The following is a 23,536-nucleotide window of genomic DNA, read 5'->3' on the forward strand; positions in this document are numbered from 1 at the left end:
TGTACTAAAATAGTTCACCGAAATGTGTTTCTGAAAACATTTTAAGCCAGAAATAGGCCATACAGTTGCTGAATCTGTCTTCATGTCAGATCGACAAAGGTTAGTTTAAAAGATTTTCGTCAGATTTTGAGAGGCTCATCTGCTCACCATTTCCGGGTGAGTCCCGACTGCCCTGTCTCCGACTGAGCATGTCGGGTCGACCAAAATGAAGGCCGCTGGCTCCTCCGACGGACGACGGCACGGAACACACCGAACAGACTCGAGTCACCGACCTCGCCAGACTGTCGGACGGCCGATAATCAGGTTGGTGTGTCAGCTCTCTTAGTCAGTTAGTCATGACAGTTACGGAAACATGGGGGGAGGGGCGAGCTTGCTCTGTTTTGCTTTGAATTTACTTGAAACGTCAACAGAAGTAACGTCATGCAGGAACGCATAGTGCACTTTTAAGTCTCTTTTTTAAGTCAATAATCATTTTTTTGGCCACTAGGGGTCAGAAGAATTTTAAAACAAGCTGTATGACAGCCTATAAAGTTTCAACAGCTAAGGTGTTAGTGAACAGCTGCCCAAATGCACTAACAACTGAAGAGGAAGTATTTATCTGGAGTTGTATCTTGGTCCATCTGATAAAATAAGTGCATATCACTCTCCTTTTAGGGATAGTTTGTGGCTAACTTCTGAGGAAATGATCTGGCTCTTTAGCAGATAGATGTTTGACTTTTTTTCCACCAGCTAGTCGCTAACTTTATATGTCTGCTGGTTGCTGTTGGGCAGGTAGCACAAGGTAGCTTTACCCTTTTTTGTTGTTGCTAAAAAAAACAGCTGCTGCTGGAAACAGGGTTTCCTAAAAACAGGGTTTGCTAAAACAGGCCATAAATCCATATAGCTGCAGGGTTGATCATTCCTTTTAGGTTAGTCAATGCAAGCAGCCCTTTTCAAAATATGAATAGTAATTTAATTAATCGCTGTCTGTAGACACGTGCTGGCCTGTTTAAAGTGGAAATCTTGCAGGTATTTGATGCATTTTTTCCTTGATGAATTAGACAATTTGGCCTCTAGGACCTAGAACTTCTCGCCAGTGTAAACACAATGTTGACATCATACAGACGTACAAAATATATAAATACATACAAAACATATATATGTCTCATTTGACAAGCTCCAGTGTTTTGCTACATGGATGCACTTGCACTGTATCTTTGGGTCTTCCTCATGTGTGCTGTTTACCAGAACCACATCTGACAGGCTCTGTATATTTAGATTTTATTATGCTTCTTCCCAAAGAAAACACTGTCCTTAATCCTTCAACGGCATCTCAGGTGATCACAGAGGTTCTGACCAATCAAATCCTCCATTTACATTTGGAAGCATCACTCACGACTGAGGCACACAAAAACAAGGGATTTCCTGGTGGCTATAAGCAATGAAATGGATCTTATTCATTGAGTTGAAAATGCATTAAGTGCTACCTGACTGGGACTCGAGAGCCAGCACCAAAAGCACTCAGTTAAAGGCTTTCATTGCTTTACCTCGAGGTGTAAATTAGTAATGCATACTGTTTAGGAAAAGAGGAAAACTGACACTGTTCTTCAGTAGCAGACGGCTCTAGTGAACGCAGCAGGGCAGCTGGAGGTATGAAATGTTTGACAAAACCTGCTCTGGAGTCGTTGATAAAGACTTGGTTTTGGTGTTTTAGTAGAACGAGCTCTGTAGGAAGAAAGGCATGTGTAGAAGGCCACATTTACTGTTTGTGAAGAGAAAAATCCGTCACTGTGGACAAAGTTGGGTTCAGGAAAATCTGATGTCAAAATAGTGTCCGGACCAGTCTCCTCCCCTTGGCCTTGATTCGAGGAAAAGTGGCGCTCGTCTCCGTGTTGATCGGCTGTGAGCTCAGAGGAGTGTTCCCGCCTTTCCTCCTCAACAGGAAGTCAACACTAGAGGATGTCATGGCATAGAAGACGTTTCCTGTAGCAGGGATGACCAGTTCTGCATTAGGAAAGGAAGAGAGACAAATAAACAAATCAGATTTCAATAAAGCTTCTTCAAAGCTGCTGCTGTGCTACACTAAAAACCTCACGTTAACCACAATTTTAGATAGATGCAAAAGAAGAAATAAAAAGATGATCTCAGCTTGGCTCCATTTGGATAACATAAATACGCCACCTCATGATAAAACTGGTCCAGAAATATGAAGTACATTTCCAATAGGTGTTGTTTTTTCTGCACTGGAGACACATCTTTACCTTTTCCTTCAGGCTGAAGTTGGATCAGCTCATATCTGGATGTCTGTTTAGGGTCCTGATTGTGCTTTTCTAAGGCAGAGCTGATCACAGTGGGGGTCTTGTCATTGCTCGTAACCTGAGGGGAGAGAAGAGAATAACAATGACACTAGGACAGCTTGATCTGCACTAATAATATCCTGGGTCCACTGTATCCTGAGGATACATGGAGTATACAGGATCTGATGACTATCATTACGGGACAAGTGCAGCATGTCGCAGATCATTTGGGACAACACATTTTTATAGCATAAACAATCTCACTGCTGCAGTGAATTAGATTCAAATGGTTTGAATTAGTACCAGTATGCTTCGGTACATGTTTCCATCTTGCAGGTCCATCCGTATCCTGATGATTCGCATGTCGGGCCCCGACCCTTGGATGTTATTAGGGGGGTTGTTGCCGCAGGAGACTGATCGGCGGTGTGATTTTGTGGGAGTGGATGGAGTCAACGTGGCAGGGGTAGAGTCAGTGGTCGAAGGAGACGTGTCAACATCCAGACAGGACACAGACGGAGATTTCATATGCTGCAATCGAAATAAAAAAGCAAACGGTGCCGCTCATAACCAAGGACGTGATCGCTTTTCCTAACATCCACGTTAAGTACAATGTGTTTGACAGATTTAGACAAAAGCAAAAAAAGAGTCACTCCTGCAAACAATGTATGTGAAACAAAACCTAATATGAATGCAAAGTTGGCCTAAAAGTCCACTGTGTAGTGTTTTAAGTATTTTATTAGCTAAAATCAATGTCTCCATTCATAAATATGTCCTCATTGGTGTAAAATTACCTCTGCCAATGATCTGACTTATCCTCGTAAGCGAAGAATTTCTTATCTGTATTTACATTGGACGGGCAAGTCCAAGGAGGCTTCCATGTCGTTCCGCCATTTTGAAAAACTATAATCGCTGAGAGGGACATAAAGCACTAGCAACGCGTTTTCGTTCAGAGCCAGCGAGTGACTGAAACCAGCTGAAACCAGCTGAAACGGAGAAGGAGATCAGTGAGAGGCGCTTGTCACTGCCCCGGCAAATTTGAAAGCCTGCAATGCACTTTAGTTCATAATGGAGGATCATACTTATGCTGAGCCACAGGAAAAGGAATCTTCGTTGCCAAAAAAGCGAAAAAGGGAATTAAAAAGACAACGTGACCGGCGAGGGTAAACATCGAGGTGGAAAGAGCTAAAGAAGGAGAAAGACTTTTAAAGGGACGCTGAAGTTGCCGGCTTTCTTCGCGACAGGTAAGTCAGTGTTACGGTCTAAATTACAAGGGTAATTACTTACACATGCTCACACTAATGATTCAATGCAGTTTTGCAGTTAGTTTGAAATAACAAACATCATCACCCCAACTCGATGACGCGCTATTGGAAGACATGTTGTTATAGCTTCTTGGTACATAACGGCTACGTAGTTGCAACACGCATTTCGAAAAAGCGAGGCGCTAGAGAGCACGATTTGTTTGAATGCAAAATACAATTTCACCGCTAGATCGGAGAAATTCCTACACAGTGTACCTTTAAGTAAAAGTATATTACCTTTGTGAGTTTTGAGAGCAGATTATTGACAGGGGAGGGAAAGTCAAAGAGGCTGTCACTGTCACCAGTCAGGCTGGTCCGAGACGTACTCAGGCTGAAAACACAAGGAAATGTATAATCACATTCAAATTAGGGTTGAAACTACTGATTGTTTTTATAAGAATTAGTCAATATGGTGTTGTCATTCATACATATGTTTGTTTGGTTTATAGTTTATTGTCTATTTTGTTATTATTTGTGATGTATGGTCTTGAATATTGTTGTTACTTGGTCATCTTTCTTTTTGTCTGGGTGGGTGGTGATGACGAGGGGACGGGAATGGGGACGGGGGGGGGTATGTTCATGTTGCAAATTGTATGTTTTGTGTGTTGTGTTAGAGTAAAAATGAATTAAAAAAATGTTAATCATAAAAATATATATGATTAATCAAGTTTTTTTTAAAGTAATCATTTAGTCAAAAAGATGTCAAAAAGCTTTGGATTCCTTGTTTTGTGCAATCAACAGTCTAAACCCCGAAAATATTCAATTTACAATGAAAACACATAAACACACCAAAATGGCTTTTATTTTTATTTTTGAACTGATTATTTTGTCTTGATCACTTTAATTACCTAAATTATCAATATTGCTGTTGACTGATTTTCTTATTATTGACTAGTAGTTAATGGACTAATTGTTCCACTATTCAATTTGGTGATATTTCAGCAATTTAGTACTACACTTAAAATCCCTTGTGAGAGACATTAAATGGTCAATAATTGAAGCAGAAAAGGCAGAGATATGCTGATGTATTCTGTAGTATAGTCTAGAACCAAGACTCCTATAATTCAAGTCAAGTCAAGTCAATTTAATTTATACATAGCCCCAAATCACTAATTTGCCATAATGTAACTCAATAGCATCTTTCGTCCTGCCTGGTAAATGCCTGCATGTGTCCTCCGCCACGCCTCCTTTGTAACACAGGCTCTCTTTTAAACATTGGAACCCTCAAGCCCAAACAGAGATATGCTTCAGACTTTAGAAAGCTCCTTTAGAGCCACAGAAGATATTAGTGTTCCTTGTGACGAGTAAACTGAACTTAAGGTGTAAAATTGGTGGACAACCCACCACGACCTGGACTACCAATCTAAATCCTAGTCTACATATTCTGAATTGTGTGAATGTGGTATTATAGTCATCATTTTACTGTGCTGTGTGTGTGTGTGTATTCAGTGTAGCTTACTCTGGGCACTGTGTGATGATGACTGTTGGAGGAAGGCCGCGGGGGCTCGGCTCACTAGGTGCTTCAATTTCATTGGACAGTCTGTAACTGAAATAGACATAATTGAATATTTAAAACAGTCATTGTCTGACAAATACAAATGCATGCATTCAAGACATTAGTTTAATCAGAACCAAACTTTCAGATAGGTACCTTTCCTCCTCTGTTAGTGTCGGTACACTCTGATACCACTGTATGAAGGCCTCGTCAGCGGTGAAAACACAGTTTTTGCAAGAAGACTGCAGGAGCCGGATTTGAGCTAAAACCTCAAACTCCTGTGAACAAAGAGGCATATCATCACAAACTGTCATAATAAAAAAAAGCAACCATGTTGGCTTATCTAGTATAAATGTGCCAGTTCCTTTTTTTCTTCTCATCTTGCACCTCACGGCGCCCTACACTTAATCATTTCCTCCCTCAGATATTATGTTCCCTCTCCTCACTTCACTACGCTCTTATCTCAAAAATTATCCCACGCATCTCTCTTCTTTTTGTAGCTCTTCTTCGTCTCTCTAACAGGATCTTTTCAGGGTCACACGATTGTTGTCAGGGTGCTACAATTACACATGCACTCCTTACTACTACTTGCTTGTTGGTGTCAGCGTGCAGAAACATAAGCTTAGTCCAAAGCATCTGCTAAAAGCAAACTTCTCTTATTTTAAGCGTAAACTTTTAACCTTTTATTTTTCACACTGATACGTATCGCAACACTCACCCTTCTCCTTTTGTCAAAGTTGATGTAGCCGTTCTGCAAAGGAAGTGACAGGATGAGTTATGTCAGTTTGATAATTGTAAAATAATGTGCAACTTCCAGGGGTTTTGACCAACTTTCCCGCTTGATAGAGATGAGAGGAACTTACATCCAGCCTGTCTTTGACCGCCGTGTCCAGCATAGTGAGGTCTGTGAGGAAGATGCCCAGGTAGGGCACAGTGCCCTGGGCGTTGGACTGTGTAAAAAAAAAAAAAGAAGTGTTTTATCAGTTCCCCAGAGGTTTCTATTCACATCGTAAAGAACCCACACAGCGAGGGATTTCAGAGCAGCCGCCTGCAGCTATTTTTCAAACGATGGCTCAGGATTCAGCACATCACACACACGACAGCCCTCTGTTCCACTTCGCTGCTGCATGCCGGCCGATCCCACTTACAACCCTCTATCAAACCACTGAAACACCCTCTGCTTAGCAAAAAGTGACATCAGTATCAATGTTTGAATGTAGCGTTTTGTAGGAAAACAGTATTTTCAAGTCGACTAAATTATGTATTTCAAATGCCAATCTAGAGACAGGCATTGTAAATTAGCTTAGGCTATAAATGCTGTGGTGTGTGGCATGGTTTATGCTACAAACTTGTCCATATACAAATAAACTTGAACACTTTTAGTTTGAAATCCATTATTAAGCTATCAGCAAATGCATAAAACTGAGTGCTTTAACTAAAAATAAACTTGATTCTACTCATATTTGTGATGTACTAAACCTATATTGGATATCTATGACACAGCATACACTGTATATACAACAAAATAAGATTCATAAGCCCTAAAAGACACCTGAATCCAAGTTTCACCACAAATCTTTTTCTACAGATATTATACAACATTTTGCCCTCTAACTTTAACAATACTAATGACACTTTTGCAGGATCTTACATCATCCATAACATTTCCAAGGTCTCCCATAAAGGCCTCCGGGGGTGTACAACCCTTCAGGCTAAACAACAATTGGTATGCGGACCAGACGTGGGCTGTAAAGTTAATGAAAATTGTTCTTTTTTTATGTGCTTGAAGATCTGAGGTTTGCCTCAGCGACAAATGTTGAGGTAATTTTTAAGTTACTCCTCCGTGACTGAAATGTCTTAATGAATTCAGGCTTCAGTGGAAATAATTAACAAATGTTAAACTGTGCATGTGAACTCAGTATTTGCACAATTTCAGCCATTTATACCCGGGTGCTGACCTGTGCAACAACAGTCTTTGGTTTTCATCAAGTAGTAGAAGGAGTTTATTTTCCCTAACCTAAATGTTCAACCCAGTGGACTACCACAAACAAGCCTGCCTCCCAAAAAGTAAAACCTCCATCGCTCCCGAATTTCCACTCAACTTACCCTATTAATATGTTTGTTGTTGAGCCTGTTGTCAATGTTGGCGAACTTCGATGTGCCCTCCTGCAACACAAAAGCAAGGAAAAGGTTTAGAGTTCATTATCGGCCTTGGAAACAATTGTGGAGAAATCAGTATCATCACAAAGTCCATTTAGTAGCTGTTCTGGAGCTTTTACATGATCCTTATCAAAAGATGGAGTTTGCCAACATTTGTCAAGTTTTGACTTTAAAACTCCACTTTTAAGCCAACATGGACAAGGAGTCCTTAAAGGTCCAGTGTGTAACGTGTTTAGTTGTTCATTACCAAATATCTGTGTTGCCCGTTCACAAACTTGTCCTTTTTCATGAATATTTACCACCACCATCAATTCCAAGTATTCCTTTTGGCTTGAAATTTTACATTTGCATTTGCATGAACTGGGGTAGACGCTCCATATTCATGCGCCATCTTGAAATATGTTAGCCGGTAAGGGACATACAGGACATACTGCTCCACTTTTCGCGTTTTCGCTGTCACATGATAAACTCACAGGTGCTGCTAATGCTGCTAATTCCCCGGCAAGTTTGAAGAAGGAAACATGGAGGACCACACGTATTCAAAATCCAAATTTCAGGAACAGGAGTCTTCTTCTTCGCCCAGAAAAAGGATATTGAAAAGAGCAAGAGACCGGCTTTTTGAAGAGTGAAGGCTACCGTAGCTTATAATACGCTCTTTGAACTGCGTGGCGCAAGAGAGTTGATTGCGATATATGATCTCACCGCTAGATGGGAGAAATTCCTACACATTGGACCTTTAAAGTGTAAATTTTAACCGCAACAATAACATGATAACTGGACAAACTCCATCATGCTCATGCAATGTGATCAAAACAAAGGGAAATTCTTTTTTTGTCAATAAATAGGTATTTTATGCCACAATATACACTAGCATATAATGTATTTGTTAGCACATATATTGCAGCTTTAAACCTGCAATAACCGATTTGTATGGCCTAATGGGGGTAGTGGAAACTCAGTTTATATGGCTAATGTGTTAAAAAACTGATTATAGTTGGCCCAAAAACACCACAGATGAGAGCTGTGAGAGTGAACCAAAAACAGAAAGTTATGGGCCATAAAACCAAAACAATGAGCTGAAAGACACTAAGTCGTTTGGTTAATAATTTCACTTTCAATGCAAGTTTTTATTTATTTATTTGACTTATTTTTACTTGGACATAGAATATTTCCTAATGGAATACGTGACAAATAGCATTTATAGCCTGAGCTTATTTGCAGTGCTTGACTCTTGACGCTTATATTTTACTTTTTTTTTTTTAATTTTTTAATTTTATTTGATTTAAAAGAAAATATAGATTCCTAGTGATAAACACATTTGTATGCAATTGCCATGTAACATTAAGCGAAATAAAACCTAATCCTGTCATGACAACTGACATGAACATGAATAAATTATCATAAATTATTAAGACATTAATAATGTAAATGAAAAGTTGACACTGCTCAGTCTAGAGATCTGTCATGACAACTCGGCATTAGCCAAGAAGACATAGCCTGTTATAATCATGCTTTATAATAAAGAATGACGTGTTGTGAATAATTTCTTTCCCCAAACTTTTAGAAAGTCTTTTATTAGTCTGACTCATTCATCTCACACTCTGTCAGCTAGTCGGAGTCATTTTTAGACAAGCTGAGAGATGAAGGGAAGCAAGTAACTGTGCTGAAAAAAAATCAAAGGGCAATGGAAGAAGATGGTGTCTTTCTGGCATCAAAGCTCAGAGTGAAGCCTTCTAAATGAAAGCAAATGTTTGGATGAATTCCTTTGGGGGTATCATGGGTAAAATCGCAGCTAATGCAAAGATATTGATGCCTGCATTGCACCATAACAGCAAATCAAAACACGGCGAATCCTGTCAACTTCCCCGACTCTCTCACACAGTGCAAACTAAATGTAATGTACGTCTTCAGATGGGTGAAGTGAAAGTGTTGACAGAATAAGGGCAGTTGTACTCAACCAGATTAGACTGGGTTCTGGTCTTTTCAAACAGTCATAAATATCTACCACTGAATGTTGTTTTCAGCTGAGGAGAAGGCTCGACTTCAGTCTGTGCAGCTAGGAATTCAACACATGTTCCAGTAGTGGCTCTTGACAGACACATTAGTAAATGTCTCATTCTGCTGTTCAAATTATGGGATGCTCGTCAGCAGGATGTGAGATACAAGTGCAGAGGAGTCACTTTTTTCGTAGCTGCATTTAGAGTCTTCGTCACACAAACAGCAGGCGCATCTCCTGACGCAAGTCACGCAACGATGTGTTTTCAGTGAGTGTCCGAAATCTCGTTTGGTCGTTCCCAATAGTTCACTATTTAATAAACACTATAGAGGGAATAGTGAACGAGTGAATGAGGGAGCGGTTTCGAACACAGCTGGTGTCTTTCTTTCTGTATAACACTGCTGCTTCAGGAGTTAACATATTGTACACACAGGTGTGAACTCAAAGTGTTTGTAGTGATGGGGGAAATGTATCTTTGAAGATTTTGTTAGCAAGGTGGTAAAAAGCATCCAGCAGCAGCCATGAGCAACACAGATCTGAGTAAAAATAGGCCTCAAACAAGTCCAAGACATCAGAAGAGAGTTGTCGAAATCTGACTCCAGACTCAAATTGCACTTCAAACTGGCAGCTCTCCAGCACAAGAAACTGATTCTCCAGCCTCTAAGCAACGAGATAGTTTTATCAAACACACAAATGGTCAAATGAAACACGTCACTCAGGCTTGAAAAGGTTTAATGCTGCGTCATGACTCGGGGAGAAACCAGCCTCTGCGTGCCATAAACAAAAGATCAAATTTCTCACTGAACCTGCTCTATTTATGTCATCATTCAGAACCTGATATCCTTTTGAAAATGTACAATATATTATATTTCCATTGTCACTTTGTATTTTGTCTTGACAGAAACCTACCTCCTTTAGGAGTTCTCTGCTTTGTGAGTAGTTGTCCTTGTCTGAGAATATTTCTGACAGTTCCTCGTATCTCCTCACTGCCTCCCTGTCAAGTGACCAAAACAGTGAATTTAATTTAATTGAATAATCTTTCATATTTCAACATTATTAAGCTAATGAAATGCAATGAAGACATTTTGTACATGCTGAATTTAAAGTGTCTGCAAAGTCCAAATGATGTAATTGGATTGGCATTTTCTAGTTTTAGCTCAAGGAATGAAATTTGACTTCTTCTTTATGAGGTTTACTTCAGAGTTATTTACAAGGTTGACTTGGTGTATAATAAATAAAGTGTTTGTCCAACAACAGTTTCCTTTAATACAGTTTGAAGCTATGAAGAAACTGTCCTCCAGGTCCTAACCACACATCACTTTAACAATTAATATAATACTTTATGTAGGGTAGCTGTTTCAAGAAATATATTTTTTAACACGTAATAAAATATATGGTACGTTCTAAGAATCTGAAAATGACTATACCATATATATATATATATATATTGCTTCATAGAATGTAAGCAATAAGTATTTTCTAGAAATTACTTCTCTCATCTCTTTAAGCACCACAAACTAACAATTATTGTCATTATCGATTAATCTGCTGATTATTTTCATGAGGAATCGATTAATTGTTCTGTCCGTAAAATATCAGAATGTAGTTACGAATACCCGTCAGAATTTTCTAATGCCCAAGTTGACGTCTTAAAATGTCTTGTTTTTCCAATCAACATTCAAAAGATACAAAACATATTGATTTTCTATCCTATAAGTCAAAGACAAACAGCCAATCCTCAAAATTAAGAAGTTGGAACCAAGGAATGTTTGGTGTTTCTTTTTAAAAAATGACTGAAACTATGAATCGATTATTAAATCCATCATTGCTTGTTATTTTTCAATGGATTGACTAATCGATTAGTTGATTAATCATTTCAGCTCTACACTACATTAACATTAAAAAACTGTCAAAATATATATTTTACAGTTCATAGCACACTTCCCAGTTAAACATTTGTTTAACAACTTTCTTACTCAACCATGTACCTGTCTGTTTCTCTCGGTATACGTGTTTACTGCTGTCTGTGTTGTATATCAAATTGTTTTTTATGTCATTTTAAACTGTATATATGTCTAAAGTATTTTATTTCCTAGCCCTCCTTCCCTTCCCCTAATTGGCTTTGGCACTTGTCAGGCCGACATTGTAAATAAGAAAATGTTTTTAATGACTTGCCTTTAAACAATAAAGGTAAAATATAAAAATAAATAAAACACTGCTTATACAGTGCACTTTCACCAAACAGATAAAACACAAATTGAGGCACAAAAAAAATTGCTGGAGAAACAGTCCCTAATGGTAAAACTGCTGAATGTTTACACTGCAGCTTTCATTTTTTTGTCAAACTAATTTTCCGTGAAGTTTGGAATAACCTTTTTTAAAGCCAATTTCCACCTGTATGTTAATGCAATCTCTACTCTTATTATCTACTGTCTAGTGTGTGACTTGTCATAGAAGGTAAAGCACAGGTGAAACTAATAACATTAATTATAGCTATGTTCCATAGTCAGTGGGGGTCATTATGTAAGAGAAAGATCTTCTATTTTGAGAATGAGACGTGAGTGTTTCTCTGACTTTTAAAGCTGTAGTGCGTACTTTCTGTCTCCCCCATGAGGAATTCTAAGCAATGACAACAAAACTGTTGTTGCAGCCACATGATACAAGCCTTCTGTGATCGCGCACAGCCCCCACCCCTCTTCCACCCAGTAGCCAATGAGGATTAAAAAAACATGATGGACTCTTCAGAAGAGGTTATTATCTTCATGCCGGACGACACCATTTTATGAACATAGCGATACTGAGAAATACAGAGAGAGTTGTGTGGAGCTGATAGTCTTAATTAGCTTTGTATCAACTCATTTGGCAATGGCTCGAATTTTAGCGAACGTTCATTAATATCAAAAAGTTATGCACTAATGTGATCTGGAGACATGAGGTGCCACTGTTGCAGTTCCTTGGTCTCCAGCAGAGATCAGTAAAAGTCCTCAAATACTTAATACTACAATACCTACTGTGTTACCCACTGTACTGTACAAATTCATACTATTTTACACCTGAGTTATGACTTCTCTTTTTTTTAAACTATTTACATGTATATTGTTTTTTTATTACTTGTTTCTTCGGTTTGTATTGTTGTATTTTGTCTTGTCTTTTTTTTTATCTTTGTCTTATTTTTTTTATGGAAGGCAATCAGAAAGGACAACAAACTACAAATGTCCTTGTACAGTGAAAATCATTCTCTGTGTATTTTGCTTTTTTAAACTGAGAGGTGCAGACCTGTCAGTGTCATGCCACGTCTTCCTCAGCCGGTGGATGGGATTACTCTGCAGGGCCGACACAATGGCATACAGTGAGGAGAAGTTCTTCCTGGCTCGACACTCCTGTTGAAAGCACACACAGATAACAATCATTTGCATGCGCGTACAAACACACACACACACACACACACACACACACACACACACACACACACACACACACGGCAACTAAGAACACCTGTGGGTATGGGTCTGGCCGGTATTGAGTTACAGTGCCAGCCTGAGGTGCTGAATAATGCATACTGCTAAAGAGGTTCGTCTCAAAACACGTTCTGGCAGAAAACCATTGATACCTCACTTTGCCAAAGAGGATGTTGAAGTGTTTGTGAGTATGTGATGCAGCTTATTCACATATAAAGAGGCTCGGAAAGGGAAAAAGCCATAACAACCAAGGACAGGATATGTATGTGTGTGTGTGTGTGTGTGTGTGTGTGTGTGTGCGTGTAACCTTAACACTGTTACAGAACTCCACATGTTAAACCACATGTCTCTTGTATAATACTGATTATTTTTTTAAGCAGATTCAAAGCTTAACTGTTTGCCTTGAGGTCGTACATCACATTTTATTGAATCAGCACATTTCTGGTACTTTTCATGCAGAGTACATTTCCTATTCCATTTTCTAAATGTGTACTGGAATTGAAAGCTACTTCTAGTATAAAATATGCAGATTTTTAATAATCACTCTTCTCATTTTCTGCCAAAAGTGGTCGACCACCAAATGCACTCAAACAGAGAGAGCTATTCGTTGATTTGCTGCTGCTCTGTCCAGAAAATAACCATATATAAAGACTTGATTAATGTGTTTTGCCCATAGCTATTGATTAACGTGAAATTACTAGCACAGTCACAGAAGCAGAAACCAAGCGGACTGTGAATTTGTGATGGTATGTGCACAGTCAGAACTGAGAATAGGATTATGGTTAGGGGATTAATGGGGGTTTATTGTTGGGAAATGCACAGTTGAGGTTTTTGGAAAACACTGAAACCCCCACTGACATACTGTTAGCAATTTCATATCAAGAGGAGCAACATTTTGTCACTTCTAGTCTGTAAAAATGGCATGAAAACCTGCATTTTTAGAGCTGTGAACTTTTGATTTTTGCATACTGACCTCTGCCACGCTGATCCATTTCTCCAGCAGTCGGGCTCTCTGCTGGCTGCGCAGTTTCGTAGGCCAAAGGCAGGATGCTAAAACTGCATTGGCCAACTTGTTGAACTGACGTATGGTGGCCCGGACGGACCAACAAACGCCTTCCCTCCCTTTCTTGTCTCTCTGCGACCACAGTGAGCCAAGGCAGTGGTACGGGACCAGACGGACAAACAACTCCTGATAAGTGACAGCATAACGATCTATAAATAACAGTCTGTTTCCTGGAAATCAATATTCAAACCATGAAACCTGCACTTTGAGGAATTTCGTGCTGAGAGAGTTTGAGTTTTTGAGGGTGGCGCCTTTCTGTTGTGGTGTTTGCAGCCACGGTGGCTCACGTTACTATAAGTACCACTTTAATTCTGTGTATTCTAAACAAACTGCTGGTGTGGATAGCAAAAACACTGCAAATAAGTGACTACAAATTGATTATACGTTCTATCGGTGAGTGAAATAGAGCAGAGAAAATATGAACGTATCCATATCAGGTGATCAAAGTTCATCACGATACAAAACGGGATGGTTCCAATTGTGGAAAGCAGACTGTACCTGAACTAATCTACGGAGTCAACATGAATTCAAAGCAGAGGTGCTGACTGTATCACGCAAACATACTCTGGAAATGTCAGAATAAACCAAATGACAATAGCTTTGCATTCACTGTAATTCAATTTCAGTATCATTGGTCAATATTTAGCATCATGCGAAACATGTTACAAGAAAACTCACTGTCTCTATTTTGGTGAGCTGCTCAGCGATGAGCGCTCCAGGGAATCCAAGGACGCTGGTGGGTTCAAACTTGGAGGCGTCAGGAGGAGGGCTGGTGAAACCGCTCTGATCTGCAAAGGGTGAAGCTGTTCAATAAAACTGTGGATTCAGAATATATTAGAAACACCTTAGTTTGTAGGCCCTATATATCTTTTCTATCCTTTAGTTCACAGATCTTCAACATGAGGTCCTCAGAGTTACTCCAGGGGGGCCGCCAAATCATTGTTTGCTAATTTTTTAAATGTAAAATTTAAATGTCTGAGAACATACATTACAGTTTTTGACAATTGCTCACACACTGAAATCAAAAGTATTACGCAATTTTCAAAACTTTACACTCAAGAAGCAAAACATTGGCCCAGATGTGCATGTCAGCTTCACACTTTTTGCAAAAGATACACACCCTACCACACAAAACCCTAAACACACTTGTATACATTAGACACAGAAGTATATCATGATGTCACGTCCTTGCAATTCCAAAGCACTGACTGTCAAATTACCACAACTATGAGCCAATCTGTGAAACACAGCCAACAGGTGCGTAAACACACGATTGCTTAATTGTAGACACACCATTCAGGTTTAAGCACTATACAAATGCAGCAGGTAAGTTCACCTGCCTTCAACCAAAATGAAAGGAGTCAGAGAAGAGGGAGGGTGAAAGGGGAATCCACAGAGGAGGAGAAGGAAGTAGAGGAAGAGGTACCGCTCATTCAGGCCACGGAGGACGCCTGTGAACAGGTTGACTTGCAGCTGTGGGTGGATGGATTCGACATTCAAGATGGTTCTTCCCACGTTGTCTTGCCAATGAGGATATCGCCTATGATGTTGATGAAATTCTCTGGCCAGGTCCAGCTAGGCAAAGAGATAATGTCTAGCATTTTCTGATCTTTCTGATTCTGATGACCAGATCTTTTTTTCTGTAATTGTAACCTGTACCGGATACAGTATTTTATGTGTGTCTGTTGTTTGCTGAGCTAACAGTGCTATGCACACTACTGTAGTAGCTGTATGAAAACTGGGACATGTTTTGTTGTGATTTTCCATGTTGACATGTTGACTGATTTGGGTATATGGAGAGAAATAAATTATATTTTCCTCAGCCTGCAGCATTGGTCTTGTGTAGTGTTTGGTGAACTTATTGTATATTTGCACTTTCTCTGTGTAGTTCATTTACAGTACTCTAATCACTGAGAAGTAGAATTGAAAATTGAAATTGAAAAAAAAGGTTAGCAACAGCAGTGTGTAACTGGTTCAAACTGAATTAAGTCATAAATTAGTGTATAGTTTTTGCAAGAGTGTTTCGTTTTGCAAAGGGTCTGAGGTGTTCTGCTGATTGTGGTGTGTGGTTGTGCTAACTGTGTGTAGTGTTTGGAAAAACCAGTCTCTGCATTCAAAATAGTGCTTAAGCAATTGGAAAAAAACCCTGTGTCATCCACATGAATGTTTAACATTAAAACATGATGTATAAACAATGTATTTATATATCCATCCACCCAGTTTAATATGCAGCTCAGTTTTATACAATACATGTAGTAGGGGGTCCCTAAACGTTGAAGACCCCTGCTTTAGTTGCAGGTATCACTGTGTCCAGTGGGATCGTGAAGTTGTTTTGTTCCACAGAATCGTGGCTTTCTCAAGGAAAACAGCTTCGTTGTCTAGTCATCTCAGGAAAACCCGAGGAAACTGGATAAATATCTCATTCTAATGAGAAAATGACTTTGTTATGTCGAGATAATGTGATTCTTCACTCATGACCTCGAGATTACAGGATGAGAGAAAACAAGATTAGGGGTCAGTGCTGGTTGATCTGAAGCTGTATTAACACACAGCAGTGCTTTGAGCTAAATGCCAATGCTAGCATGGCAACAAAGCTCACACTGACAATGCTAACAACATAATGTTTACCATGTTTAACATCTTAGCGTGTTAGCATGCTAACATTTTTGAATTGGCATTAAACACTAAGTACAGCAATTATTGCAACCATGGCTGCCTAACCTATGGTTTTCATAGCAGAATATTATTTTTAGTGTACAGGTACAAGTTTATAGTACAATGATCCCATTTTCAAGGACTTTAAACAACCTTCTACATGCACCTGGGTTCAGGAGAACACTAACAAACTGGCATGAAAAATAATAATATAATAATACACATAATACACTTCTCTAATCAAGAAAGCCACAAACAGGCCCATGTTGTATTTTCTTTGTCTTTTGCAGCCTCAGTTTGGGATTTACACTGAGAAGACAAATGTATTTCTACATGAAAACCTCATCTAGCGAGGCCTTTACTGGTGTCATTTAAATCCCAGTTAAATTACAGACCTTTATGGGCGTCAGGGAGCAGGGCTTTCTCGCTGAGCTCCTCGGCTATCCTGAGGAGGCGGTCGCGGAGGTCGGTTGCAGACGAGGGGTCCTGGGGGAGGAGGGGAGCCAGGCGCAGCAGGCGAGAGGGCTCCCCCAAACTCTTAAAGTCTTCAGGATACTCAGAGAGCCACGTGCTAAACACAGTACACACCGCTCTGCAGGAATGAGGAGAGAAATGTTGAAGGAAAAAACCGAGTCTTTTAGTCTTGACCTCCGCACAGTTCAGCGGTCTGAGAATAAAAAGGTTCCTTATAGCACTGTGTCGGTAAATCAGGTCATCAGGAAAGGAAAGAAACATTCTTAAATCAAACTTAAAGTTTTTTGGGAGCAAAAGAAGGATCTGTTTGTGGTTTAAACCCTGAGGTGGTGCAGGTTGCCAGAAGCAAATAAACAAGCCATTGCAGATTGGAATTGATTGAATATATTGATATTTTCCAACACAGCTAAAACGTCGCCAAGAAGTCACGTTCTCGAGGGGTTTAAACAAGAAAAGCAGCTTAGAGATGAGTATAATTTAGCGGAATAGGATCAAGATTGTTCTTGTGAAATGTGCTGCCTTCAGAGTCTGAACATTTGTTAAGATAAATGCAGTTCAGCATCTTTTCCATTTGTTAGCCATCTTTATCTCAAAACACTAAGTCAAAGAAATAGGCTGGTTGAGATGGTTTGCATTTCCTGTTGCTATCTCTTGTTTTTGTGTTTCTGCCCATGTTTACTTGTTTAATGTTAACGTGCCATTTAAAAAAAAAATCAACACTGCCTGGTAATAATAATATTCCCTCAAAAACAGAAGCAAGAAGCGGAACTTTAGAAGATGTATTTATGGCACACACATCTCCACACTTATATTTAAGCACACACACACACACACACACACACACACAACACAGCATGTCACACACACACACACACACACACACAGCATGTCACAGTAAAAGTTCCACAAAGATCATGGGGAGCATTTTCAAAAACTCACTTGTTGAAAGATTGTCTCGTCTGGCTCCTCTCGCTGTCCCCAGGTGGGTTCTCCAATCTGTTCACAAAAAAGAAAAAGTTGGTGGCGCAGGAAAAAACAAAAAAACATAACTACCATTCAGCTTCAAATATGTGCATCTGCTGTGCTGTGTCATAAATAATATTCTTTGTGATAAATGTATTTATGGCTTGTTTTTCAGCAAGGGCTTTCCTGATGTTTACAGGTAGACTTAGAACGTTGCCAGGAGTCTAAACTTTCCTTTGTGTTGCTTCTTTGAAAAAAACTTTGCAAACAGCTGTTTCATACAAATGCCTCCATTATTTAATAACTACTTCATAACATAACAAAAAGCCTTCACAGGCAAGTTTTTTGCCGAATTGTGGTTGCAGTTATTTTACCTAGGCACACAGGTGCTTCCTCCATTGTGAAAGTGTCTCTAAATGAAGTTACACAATTAATCTAGAGACTGCTTTCTACTGTTTAAATTACACTCAGCTTGAAGACAAATTGCAAAGCTAAACTAAAATCTGTTCATCTTGTGAAAATGGAAATTAGGTGTAAAGTAATTGATCAACCAGTACATACCGACTCTAATGTAACCATTTATCAGCACTTTAGTATTTAGTACGCTAGCAGTGTGGCTCTGAAGATAGCAATGTCTGTTGGTTTGGTCCGCCACTTTATTTTCAGACTGAAATATCTTAAGAACTATTGGATGGATTGCCATGAAATATGGTTCAGACATTGATGGTTCCCAGATGACCAATCCTACTGATTTCTAGTGATGCTCTGACTTTTCCCCTAGAGCCACCATGAGGTTGACATTTGTTTTGAGAGAAATGTCTCAACAACTATTGGATGGATTGCCCCGAAATGTGGTACAAACAATTATGTACCCTTTAGGATGAATTGTAATCAGTTTGGTTATTCCCCCTTGACTTTTCATCTAACGCCATCATCAGGTCAAAATTTGACTTAACCTATAAAAACTTAGTTTTTTGTGGTAGCAAAAGGTTTGCATGCTAACACGCTAAACCGAGATGGTAAAAATGGTAAACATTATCCTGCTTAGCATCACAATGTTTGTTGCGAGCATGTTAACAAAAGCTTGAATCACAGCTAAGCCTCACAGAGCAGCTGAGCTAGCATGGCTGTAGACTCTTAGTCTTGTTTAAATGTAATGAATAAAAGACGTGTTTGCTGCTAATTTCTTAGCATGCTAACACACTAAAGTAAGAAGGTGAATATGGTAAACATTATACCTGCTAAAGTATGTTAGCAGCATGTTAGCATTGTCACTCTGAGCATGTTAGCATGTTGACGTTAGCTTAACCACAGAGCTGCTAGCATGGCTGTAGACTCTCAGTGTTGTTCTATTTGATGTGTTCCTCCTTAAGCAAGAGCTTAAGAGTCTTGAATTCTCCATCACTTTTTTTCTTGCTCCAACCAGACGCCCTCTGGACAGAGTCAGTCTGAGATTTCACCGCCTCACACTGCACAAACCCAGCCAGTAGGATACTGACAACTGCTGTGGCTGCTGTACATGAGTACCTGAGACTGCTATCATACCAGTAATTTATCTTTTCTTTTTTTAAACCCTACCTGAAAGCCATATTCTCTTTTTAAGACAAAAGCAACAAATATAATTGTGTCATCAGAGATAAAAATAAACAAAAGAAACCTCTCCAACCTGTCAGACAGGATGTCCAGCACTCTTCCCGTGGAGGTGAAGGATCGATAGGTGGAGAGGAAGATGGTGATAAAGGAGGAGTCTCCCAGAGAAAAGGAGTGGAGGAGGTGGCGCACCAGCTTCTCTTCTGTCCCTGCTTTTACACACTGAGAGCGAGAAACCGCTGACTGGAGGAAGACAGGAAGGAAAAGAAAGGAAGGTAATGTTACTGCAAATTGGAGGCCTTTTCACCCGCTCGCCTCCAGTCAGTCACACATGACTCACCGTCACACTATTGGGGGCACCATGCTGCTGTTTGACCACCACTGTGTAGATCACTCCATCCTCCTCTTCCTCCACCACAGTGGACTGTAGAGCAGAGAAACCAGATTAAGACAGTGTTTATGTGTTGCAAAGAATGCATGAAAATCAGTATGAACTTTGAATTCTTTGAAAAGAGACTTGACATTGAGAGGAATAAACTGTTTTGCTCAGAAGATTTTTTTTACTGCTGACTAAACTAAACAGACTAACACCATTAGACGGTCTCATTAAAATGATTGAGACATAATCTGTTCAACAAGACACCCGACAGACACAAGAAAAAAAAGGGGGCAAAATCAAGCTGCTCTGAACTAATTTCTCACATGCTACATGGAGCTCTAACGATCCTGTTTTAGCCTCGGGGAAAGTCCCTGACACAGTTCTATTTTATACTTTTATCGGCTCACAGGCACATTATCCTGTGCTCGTACAATGTGCAACACACTCTGGACTTACCAGATCCAGAGGACAGTACCAGGTGGTCTTCATTGGTGAGGGCTCTGCCTGAAGAAGAGAACCAAACAAATCAGACGTTAAGACAAAATACCTTATTTGTTGTAAAAAAAAAAAAAAAATAGCATTATACCAAATGAGTGAATCAGCGGTAAAGCAACACATTATATAATCATTAAGTGTATCTGAGGCAGTGGTTGTGATTACATTTAGTCTTTAATATGAAGGCAAACTAATCCTGTCCCACCATCACAGACTGCATATACCCTTTAAGCAGACAATGATTTACATTTTTTTTTAGTTTGTTTAATTTGATGAATCACACAGTACGATGATGCAGAAAGGACAAAAGTGCCTAATTTCCCCAAGTCAAAATTTGAGAAAACCTCTCAACAGACTTTCTCAACAGAATTTAGTTTTTTGTATCCCACAGGGAATCTAGCAACTCTCTAGTTTGTATATGTTTGACTGGACTTAATTTGGCGATAGACACATGTGCATCGCTAATGTTATTAATGATGAAATATTCAGCTGCGTAATACAGGGCCTCAAAGTCCCGAAAGATAACTTTCCTTTTTAATCCTGTGCGCACAAGATAAAAAAACAAAAGAACCTTTCAGGACTTTGCGGGCTGTGTATGCACAAGATGCAACAAAGAATCAGAATTGTAATTAAATAGTCAATTAATATTATACAGCACACACATTTCCAGCACTTATAAGCAATAACAACCTACACAGATTTCCGTATATTATATCTAACATAATATAAATCATTAATCAAATAAATAGTCTCTCAGTACATGTCATTTAGCTGACGCTTTTATCCAAAGCGACTTACAATTGCTATATGTGTGTCAGAGGTCTCATGCCTCTGGAGCAACTAGGGGTTAAGTGTCTTGCTCAGGGGCACATTGGTCAATGTATTGCAGTGGGAATTGAACCCGGGTCTCCCGCACCAAAGGCATGTGTCATATCCACTGTGCCATCACCACCCCAAACAAACCAGTAGGTTGGTTAATCAGAGTTTAAATGGTGCAATGCAATAAAAGTTATATTTAGATTATCTCTCAACTTGGTTTTGTCCTTGTTGGTGCAATCCAGCATTGTATCTCGCAATCACACGCATATAAACCACAGAAAAACACCCCAGATTACACAAGCAAGAAGAAAAATAGAGGCTAATTAATAACATGCACTTATATATCCATGTGTTGTTTAAAATGAAGCCTTCTTGCAGCCTAAAAACCACTTGAACTGCCTGTGAAATTAATGAATAATAATTGGCCAAAGTACTTCGTGCCCAGTCTTATCAACAACTACACATTGACACACACGGGTTATGTCGCAGACAGCCGATGACTCATAGCACTTTAATAGTAAGAAGAAGTGTGAGACGTTCACTTTAATAGTAAGAAGAAGTGTGAGACGTTCAGTAGCACTGCAGAGACATTTGAATATGATCAGAACAGCCACAGGGACAAGAGCCAGATGCCACAAAACTGCTTTCAATAACATTCTAAGCCACACGTTTTTGATGTCTTTAAAGCCCAGTGGTAGTTCATTTTTTTACTCAAGTGTCGTATTTAGGTACAGTTTTGAGGTACTTCACTTAAGTATTTTCATTCTATACAACTTTATACTTCTACTTCACTACATTTCAGCAGCAAATATTGTACTTTTTACTGCGCTACATTTATCGGACAGCTGTTAGTTACTTTACAGACAAATTGTATTTTTTGTAAAATACAACATTTTGTAAAAGTAAACCAGTGGTTCCTTAACCTTTCTGGCTTGCGACCTTTTACAAAAAACTTTTTTTTTTTTGCAGTTGGGGCCTGTTTCAGATGTCTATGAGTTGTTAGCACTTCTACCAAAGACATATTTTCCCTCTAAACTTCTCAGATGATTTCATTTAAATAAATGTTTTAGAACCGAAGAGGTTAAATGATGTAATAGCAAAGATAAAAATCCTAAATTTGTGTAGCACAATTTTGTTACTTCTTTCCTCTCCCATTACTCCCCTCATGACCCCTCAGATTTATGTTGTGACCCTTTGTAGGGGCTGGATCCCAGGTTGGAAACTAGTGAAATAAGCTACCTAACTGTATATAAAGTAACAGCTACAACATTAATAAAATGCATCAGTGCATCAACTATTTCAGTGTTTTAGTGTTGACTAAGTTTAAGAAATCAGCAATGGGGGCACCCGGATAGTGCAGTTGGTAGAGCGGGCGCCCATATATAGAGTTTACTCCTTGACGCAGGGGACCCAGGTTCGACTCCGACCTGCGGTCCTTTGCTGCATGTCATTCCCCCTCTCTCTCCCCTTTCATTTCATCAGCTGGCCTGTCAATAAAGGCCTGAAAATGCCCCCAAAAAATAATCTTAAAAAAAAAGAAATCAGCAATGGGTGTTTCTCAGCTGATATTGGCATATTTTACTCATGCAAACAAATCTTTAACAGAATCAAAAAACATGAATAACTCAGGTCTAGTTGTTGTCCAGTGTTAGTTCTCACAGTAGCGGAGAATGAGTCTTATGTTGGGAATTGTCGGTTGTGGGCGGGGCTGAGCGTTTTGTTTACATCTAGATCACAGATTTACATCTTAATAATACATCGATCAATATTGTTTTACACTCCTCCTGACACTGACACTTTCGCAACTGTGACTTTTTCCATCATAAAAAATGCATGAGCAGGACAAGTATGAAGTCATCCTTGTTGTCTGGCGAAATCTCCAGACAACTTAAGACGTATTGTACGTCGTCGTGACTACAAAACATGAGCAACACCTTGAAAACAAGACAAATACACCAAAAACACATCTTATAAACCCTTTTGACTGCTCAGCCTCTCAAAAAAGCTAATGCCCTATCTTATATTTTCATTCATTTTGCATGTGCTGACTTGTGAGCTTTTCTCATATGCAAATTCAAAGTCACATATAAGCCAAGAAACATATTCATATGTCAGCAGAAGGGCCTGAGTCCTTCCCCCCCCACCCCCCCCCCACCCCGTTCGACCTATGGTGTAATTAGTTGTAATAAGCATATGTTAGCCACTATTGGCCTTTTTCAAATTACCTTGGCTTGACTTGATCGAAGGTCAACACTCCAAGCAGGCGCTTGTTACATTCAAAACGGATCCTACTGCCCTGAATAATATAGTCTGTGTGTCAAACCTGTTATTCTACCTGCTTGATTCTACGCAAATCTGCTGGCGATTCTATCTTTCCAATGAAATCACCCCAAGCACACAAACACGTACACA

The 23,536-nt window shown here is 39.4% G+C and overlaps 1 protein-coding gene across 2 annotated transcripts in view; it reads right to left on the minus strand.

Moving 5' to 3' along the window:
• Positions 1 to 441: 441 nt before the first annotated feature.
• rgl2 (ral guanine nucleotide dissociation stimulator-like 2) overlaps positions 442 to 23,536 on the minus strand; it is a 32,271-nt gene continuing 9,176 nt past the window's right edge. For both annotated transcript variants that reach the window (XM_031279389.2, XM_031279390.2), the window contains 18 exons: positions 20,267 to 20,314; positions 19,772 to 19,855; positions 19,508 to 19,674; positions 17,818 to 17,874; positions 16,800 to 16,996; positions 14,428 to 14,537; positions 13,660 to 13,875; positions 12,505 to 12,608; positions 10,138 to 10,222; positions 7,179 to 7,238; positions 5,936 to 6,022; positions 5,791 to 5,823; positions 5,229 to 5,350; positions 5,037 to 5,123; positions 3,815 to 3,908; positions 2,580 to 2,804; positions 2,241 to 2,355; positions 442 to 1,983 (listed from right to left, as the gene is read on the minus strand). In XM_031279389.2, the coding sequence (XP_031135249.1) occupies positions 1,802 to 1,983; positions 2,241 to 2,355; positions 2,580 to 2,804; positions 3,815 to 3,908; positions 5,037 to 5,123; positions 5,229 to 5,350; positions 5,791 to 5,823; positions 5,936 to 6,022; positions 7,179 to 7,238; positions 10,138 to 10,222; positions 12,505 to 12,608; positions 13,660 to 13,875; positions 14,428 to 14,537; positions 16,800 to 16,996; positions 17,818 to 17,874; positions 19,508 to 19,674; positions 19,772 to 19,855; positions 20,267 to 20,314 (2,073 nt within the window). In that variant the 3' untranslated portion in view covers positions 442 to 1,801. The remainder of the gene's footprint in view (positions 1,984 to 2,240; positions 2,356 to 2,579; positions 2,805 to 3,814; positions 3,909 to 5,036; positions 5,124 to 5,228; positions 5,351 to 5,790; positions 5,824 to 5,935; positions 6,023 to 7,178; positions 7,239 to 10,137; positions 10,223 to 12,504; positions 12,609 to 13,659; positions 13,876 to 14,427; positions 14,538 to 16,799; positions 16,997 to 17,817; positions 17,875 to 19,507; positions 19,675 to 19,771; positions 19,856 to 20,266; positions 20,315 to 23,536) is intronic.

This window comes from Sander lucioperca, chromosome 10, assembly GCF_008315115.2.
Source record: "Sander lucioperca isolate FBNREF2018 chromosome 10, SLUC_FBN_1.2, whole genome shotgun sequence".
In the NCBI taxonomy this organism is placed as follows: domain Eukaryota; kingdom Metazoa; phylum Chordata; class Actinopteri; order Perciformes; family Percidae; genus Sander; species Sander lucioperca.